At 36.1% G+C, this 6,842-nt stretch overlaps 1 protein-coding gene across 1 annotated transcript; it reads right to left on the reverse strand.

The window, feature by feature from the left end:
• Positions 1–647: 647 nt before the first annotated feature.
• On the reverse strand, positions 648–4,605 carry LOC122282737. The gene is made up of 7 exons (XM_043094738.1): positions 4,346–4,605; positions 4,129–4,218; positions 3,387–3,541; positions 2,256–2,376; positions 1,328–1,447; positions 1,150–1,220; positions 648–1,061 (listed from the first exon to the last, which is right to left on the reverse strand). The coding sequence occupies exons 1-7, from the start codon at positions 4,451–4,453 to the stop codon at positions 815–817; spliced, it is 912 nt and encodes a 303-aa protein (XP_042950672.1). The 5' UTR covers positions 4,454–4,605; the 3' UTR covers positions 648–814.
• Positions 4,606–6,842: the final 2,237 nt, after the last annotated feature.

Raw genomic sequence — 6,842 nt, forward strand, 5'->3', positions numbered from 1 at the left:
GAGAGTGCTGAGTTGTTGGAAGACACTGGCCAATCTGTTGTCCAGAGTGAAGAAGGCAGGCTGTGTAATGTGGAAAAGGCTTTGCAAAAGACCCCTGAAATTGGCTCTATGAACCCTAAGGCTGTGCGAGAGAAAGGCAAAATTGGTAAGCAATGGGTTGTAATACTTATTGATTCAAGAAGTAACTATAACTTCTTGAATCCAGCAGTGCTTTCTAGGGTTCATATATCCCTAGCGGAAGAGGATAAAATTAGGGTCAAGGTAGCAAATGGAGAGATGGTGGATAGTAAGGGCAAGGTAACGGGAGTGAATGTTTCAATTCAAGGGACTTGTTTTTTGAAAACTAATTACGCATTGATTACCCTTTTAAACCGATACCTCCACTTTTACCGATTCCGATCCGGTTTGTTCTGGTTCAGTCTGATTTTTCAATTTTAATAGTATTAATATATATTAGTATTTGTTATAGTGATTTTAATTTATTATAACTATATCATTGATAGTCCTAAAAAGTATAGAATTAGAACCGGCCGGTCTTGAAACTAAGAGAATGAGTCCCGGACTTGATCGGTTCGGGTCCGTCCGGTCCGGTTTTCCGGTTAATTTTTACACCCCTAATGATTTGCCATCCAATCGAAGCCATTTCAGAAAAATGAATGATGAACAACAATTCAAAATATGAAGTTATGAACGGCTATGATAGAGATGTCCTTGTCCCCTTCTCATGCATAAAGAGACAAAATTAGCATGAAGAGATATGCTAGGAGACAATCAGATTCATTGAGAAGCTGAAATGTGCAACCAGTTGCAAATGTTAATCATTTACAGTGTCTTCATCTTCCTCAGGTTTCACAAAGAACTCAATGTAAGCGATTCTGCTGGGTTGCTGATACCCAGCAGAATCAATGTGTGGATGAGGAGCGGATTGTCTGGACACTGAAACCAGGTGCTGAACTTTCAGCATCCCGCCACGCCCAATTGTCAACTTGCTTCCTCTGTTATCTTTAATAACACTGCTGGGAATATTTGAAGTTGTTGCTCGAAGGAACTTGTATTTATACCTATTAAGACCAAGGCAAAGACCGACAGTCACGTTCCATGAGGGTCAAATGATGCATCAAATGAAGTCAGTAAAAAACAATAATGTACCTGTAAGAAACTTGCCGATCACAGCTAAATGCAGTCAAGAGATCAGTATTTGCATAATACATGAAGTCTATCTGGAAGAAAGGCAAGAATTTAAAACTGAGAAAATGTTAAAATCTGGACAAACTAAAAGCTTTATTATGAATTAAAGATAGATAAACAAATGAGTAAAGACCATCACCTGCAAGTCCCCATGGCCTTCACCTCTGAAGGTGACAGAAGGAGGAACTGGTTGTAGCATGATCTGGATACTTGATCCAGGCCATTCGAGATCATCAATAGCTTCCTTCAATGCTGCAGACTGGAATTTAAATATCATGAAATGAAATATTAAAAGTGGCTCCTGATTAGAATAGTAGGCTATAAAAATGGCATTATATCTGCTGAAAAACATACTTATGCATCTATTAGAGGAACATTTTTTATAGTTTAATCGAAACATGACTCACTCATTCACGAGCATCATGAGGCCTATACATCTTAAAAACAAAGAAAAGAAGCCTTGGATTAATGATCTTAAGTATACCCTGAGACATGTAGGTTGTCATGGTAAATGGCATAACATCACATCTAGCACTACCCTTCAAACCTTACAACCAAAGAATTGAATGCATACTTACCATTTATATAACTAAGGAACATTCTTGTAGTCCATCATTAGCAACTTAAGAAAGGGGACATGCAGATGCCACACACACATATAGCATTTACATACATGCTCTGACACAGAGGTTGTAGATCAATTTATAATGAACTTCATTAGACAATGAACCTGGAAAACTATGCGAGGTTAAACAAATGGAGGAAAGCGTTGACAATAGCAAGAAGATTATTCTGAAAATAAAGTCTTTTTGAGTTCAACTAAATTAAGGTAGATTTTGAAAGGTCATGTGTGCTAGTTACAACTAAGGTTTAGAGATTGTACAATTGCACAAGCACATTATGTTTGCATTATGATTCAGAGGACTACAAAAAGTTAGAGAGAGGGAGGGAGAGATGCAAAACAATTGTTAAATCAGAAAGTAGTTACAAAACAATCACTATCATGCATTAGAACACCAGATGAGGATAGACCAAAGCAGTGCCAAAGTGTATGTATAAGAGCATACCTTAACAGTAAAACTGAGTGGGGTACTTCCTGCAGGTTCAAAATTGTAGTCCCATGATATTGTGTCTGGGATTCTGGTCCTGATCTCTGCATAAATGCATGCATCCAGGGAATCAACGGACCTTCAAAAATAAAGACAATATTGCATCAAACTCGAATTTAGATTATGGATCAGTACAGAAATATACAGATGTCACTCTACGAACTACAAGTCCTAGTATAATGCATCTGGTATTTTATCCAACTCTCTGGTATAAAGATAGATTTTGATTTTGATACTAAATTGAAGGCCTTTCTATTTTCTCTACCCTCCATTCTTAACAAGTATTCAGCAGAAAAACAAAGCCAAAAGAAGATTTGATATAAGTTTTTATAATGTCCAGATCCGAGAATTTTCCATTTAAATGTGTCTCCCCCATTTGTGATTGGAAATACTTTTAAGAAGTATCTATGCAGTAAAAACCAATCCAAATCCACCATACTCATCCCAAGCATGTTTTAGCTTGCATATGAAAAAACAAAAAAATTCTTTCTGAAACGGGGAATTAGGAGCTCTTTGGTTCATTGCTAAAAATACACAAAGGAAAGGAAAAGAAAATGCAAGGCTTGTTCCATCTGCTGTTTATATTTTCAATAAACTAAGGCTTAAAGTAAGGCAAATACTTGTACTGCACCATTGATTGACTGTCAAAACTTTAGGACTTCAGTTCCCATACAACAACCAAAAGAGAAAAAATCTCATATCAATTCCCTTTCTTTTTGAATATTCTCCAAGAAAAAGGAATTTTTTATGATGAGGAATCTTGGAGACCCTGCAAATGTAATATGTCTTTTACCCAATTAAATCTCGGGCCCATGTAACACATCCCTATCACACGGATCAGGTAAATTGTTGGTTTTTCACCAATGGGACGTGGCCCCTAGAAATTGTTTGCACCTAAGGGTCCAAACCTCATACCTGTAGGTTAGCTTGCCACCAAGACCAACGCCCTAACCACTTGAGCCGACCCCTAGAGGTTAATTAGATAGCAATCAATCAAATTTTCCCCCTTTAATCAATAACTACACATGACACACCTAAAATTAAAACGGAGCTAAAGAACAAAAATAGATGGTAAAGTATGCAACATACTTGAGGAGGAGCTGCATATCTGGTCCTGGATATCGCATTTCAACCATGCTTGAGCGCCCGGGCACTGAAAATGTGTTCAAGCAATCCACCAAGAGGCCCAAGCTCACTCCAAACCTAGGCCGTCCTTGTGCACCATACTCATATCGAATGAAAAGCTACATGCAGATATTTTTTCTATAAGCAAATTTTTATTGAGACAAGTAAATAGGTATAGCCCCAGTACACACGATACATGTAGATATTAATAAGAATGTAATGATAAATGACCTTTTTTACAACTCTCTTCACAATCTCGTGTGAAATCGAAAGAGGTTATGTGAAATTTGAAATTCAAATAAGATTAGGAAAATCAAAATTGAAAAACAAAATCCTTGAATATTTTTTATGAGGTGGAACTATCACATTCTTCGATTTGTAAAATGGGTTGGAAAATAGTTGTTCCATATCATTATTTATAATAAAGTTATGTTCCAAAACTCTTTTTCAAACAAATCATACCTTGTTTGGCCGCTAGGAAAAATAGAATCGAACGAATAGAAAAAATTACATATCATATTAAAATTTATCTTAATATCCTAGGAAGTCATAAACTAAACTCACTAACACAAGTAGTTCAACTGAGCTCAATTGAAAGGAAATTCTAGTTTAGTTTTCCATTCTTTGTTTCCAACGTATTTTCCGTAATTAAGCAGACGATATAGAATATTACGTAAGAGTAAAAAAGAAAAAGGAAAGTGGGTACCTCGCGCTGCATATAGACTTTGGCTTGAAGACAACCGGTTTCCTCCACGATCAAAACGACGCCATGTTCAGAAAGTTCCAAGACTGCGTCCTAGTATCCAAAAGACGGAAACTACACCAATCAGATGACAACGACATGAAACCCTAGACTTTTTTCATTTTATCGAAAGGAAATTAAAGGAAAGGAAGATGAATGCGGAGAGAGGGCGGGAACATGCCTGGTGGCGTTTCCATCGGACGGTGGTGAGGGCATCGACCATGCCCTGGACGTTGTCGAGCTGGCACACCAGATCAGGAACTTCCGCCTCTGTCGCCGACGAGCTCATGCTCGGAATTCGGATGCTCTCTCTCCCTCTCGCTGCTAGTAAGAAATCACTGCATGGGCTTTTCGTGTTGGGTTCGGAAAACTCCACTTATTTAAAGCCGTTGGTTTTTAGTTTCGTCATTAACACTTGTTTGAGTAATCTCCGCCCATATGCTTTATTAGATGAAATGATATATTTTGAATAATAATAAATAAAATATTATTATAATATAATTTTTTAATATTAAGTTTATATTAAAATTTAAAAAATTAAATTATTTATTATATTTTATATAAAAATTTGAAAAAAATTATAATAATGAGATAATATGAAATGAGATTATTTAATATTTAGTAATCAATTCAGACCAGATTTGATTGCATTCGGAATGGTTTAGTCATTGCTAAGTCTAAATTTTGACTAGAACTTCAAATTTTGGCTATAGCATTAACCTTTGGTTAGGTGACTTCACATTCACCTAGTCATTTTAAAGATAAAATAATAATATAATAATATATATTTTAATAATATTTTATAAAATAATTGTAATAATTTACAAATACACTTTATATATTATTTAGTAATTTAATTTTTTCAATGATTGTTTTCTAACTACCTGAGCCATAATTTGTCCCTCTACTACATGAGCCAATTTGTTCATAACCTATTGAGAATTTCTTTATAATGATGTTGGCTGGATGTAAGTTAGTTGTAAATTTGATCATAACGAAGTGATTGCAAATAAATCATATAAAACAAATGAGTAATATTATACACCACACTACCATCTCATTTGAATTTTAATATATATGATATGGCACATTTATTATCATTTGATGATAAAAAAATATGTAATAAATGATCATTTAATAGTGGTAAATCTTTTTTTTTTTTTCTAAGCAAGCATATAACATTGAAATAAAAGATGATACAAGTTAGAGAGGGTGGGGTTCCCCAACAAATTCTCCAAAACAAACAACCACAATACAAACGAGGTGGAAAAAAAGAAAAAAAAAGGGTTTTGAGACTAATTTCTTAATCTCTACCCAAACCCTACAAAGAGGGTATCATTTTAAAAAGATGTTTTGAAGGAAAGTCACCGCCAAAAGCGGTGCAAGCGGAAGCACTGTAGTTGAAAGCCTTGAAGTATTTGTTGGTGAGGTCCTTAGTATATCTTTGACAAGATCATCGGTTAGGGAAAGAAAAACTCTGGATAGAGTGGTATTGGAGGGGCAGAAAAGCAGTCGTCGAAAAGCCGAATAGTGCCTCTGGAGTGGCGCGTGGTCTATTGAAAAGATGAGAGGTTGAGCCGATCTGAAGGATCGGAGGGCGGGGAGTCTGCTGGTAAGGCGCGTGTAGCGGGCGGAGCTGTCAGAGGGCGGCGGGGCTTGAGCGCCAAGCGCGGAAACAAGCTGCCCGTGAGGGCCACGCGCAAACATTTTTGGCGCGGGTTCGCGTCGTTCTAGTAGATCGGCGGAAGGCGAACGTGATGGTGGGGCGCGTGTTGACTGTTCATAGCTAGAAAGCTGCAGATCTGAAAAAATTCGAACCGGTAGAAAAATACTACCATATAAGCATATTCACATATAGGTAGTTGAAAATGAACGGAAAAAGAAAACGAGATGGAGAGGAAGGTGGAGCCAGAACTCACACCTTCCTCTCCGGCAAAAACAAACGGAGAGATTTGTTTTTCTAGAGAGAAATCAGAACTTCTCTTTCTAAAAAGAAACGGAAAGGCTCGGGTTAATAGTGGTAAATCTACCACATCTTACTTAGTGAGATGCAAATAGAATGATAGTATAGTGTATAGAATTTTCCAAAACATAAAGTTGATTGCAAATTTCTTGCTTTTAATCATAGTACTACCTGAATTTTGCAAATAGACCATACAAAACATCAAGTTTGCAAATTCTGAAAAACATTTTATTATTGTGATTAAATACAAAAGATAAATGTCCTTTTTACATAAGTTTCTACCAACAAATAAAATGAGAAAATTGCAAATTTACCAACACCGTTGGTATCAAATAATTGCAAATCTAGCACAAACCACAAAAAAAAAAAAAAAAAAAAAAAAAAATCCAGTTTCTCGCAACACAGTTCTAGCATATAATAGTAATTTCTACCATCATTGCATGCAAAAAATAATTGTTGTTTGACCCCAGCCACAACACAAACATCTGACACCTTTAGTTACTATACAAACATCTGACCCCTTTAGTCGCTATCCAGCCACATGTTTCTACAGTTCACAGTCTTCCTACATGTGGCCGGACAACCACTAAAAAAAAATAAAAATAAAACAAAATAGCCAGTTAGACACCTCCATAAGATGTTATATTTGCCTGCCTCAAATTTGAGCATTAGAACTTGTGCAGTATATGTTATATCTATTAATATTTGTGTGCAT

This window comes from Carya illinoinensis, chromosome 11 (genome assembly GCF_018687715.1).
Source record: "Carya illinoinensis cultivar Pawnee chromosome 11, C.illinoinensisPawnee_v1, whole genome shotgun sequence".
NCBI classification, from domain to species: domain Eukaryota; kingdom Viridiplantae; phylum Streptophyta; class Magnoliopsida; order Fagales; family Juglandaceae; genus Carya; species Carya illinoinensis.

Coding starts and splice junctions, on each gene's coding strand:
- LOC122282737 (XM_043094738.1), bottom strand. CDS start 4,453: ATGAGCTCGTCGGCGACAGAGGCGGAAGTTCCTGATCTGGTGTGCCAG. Junction 2,377..3,386: donor GATATGCAGCTCCTCCTCAA/GTATGTTGCATA, acceptor TTATTTTTGAAG/GTCCGTTGATTCCCTGGATG. Junction 1,221..1,327: donor AAGGCCATGGGGACTTGCAG/GTGATGGTCTTT, acceptor CCTTTCTTCCAG/ATAGACTTCATGTATTATGC.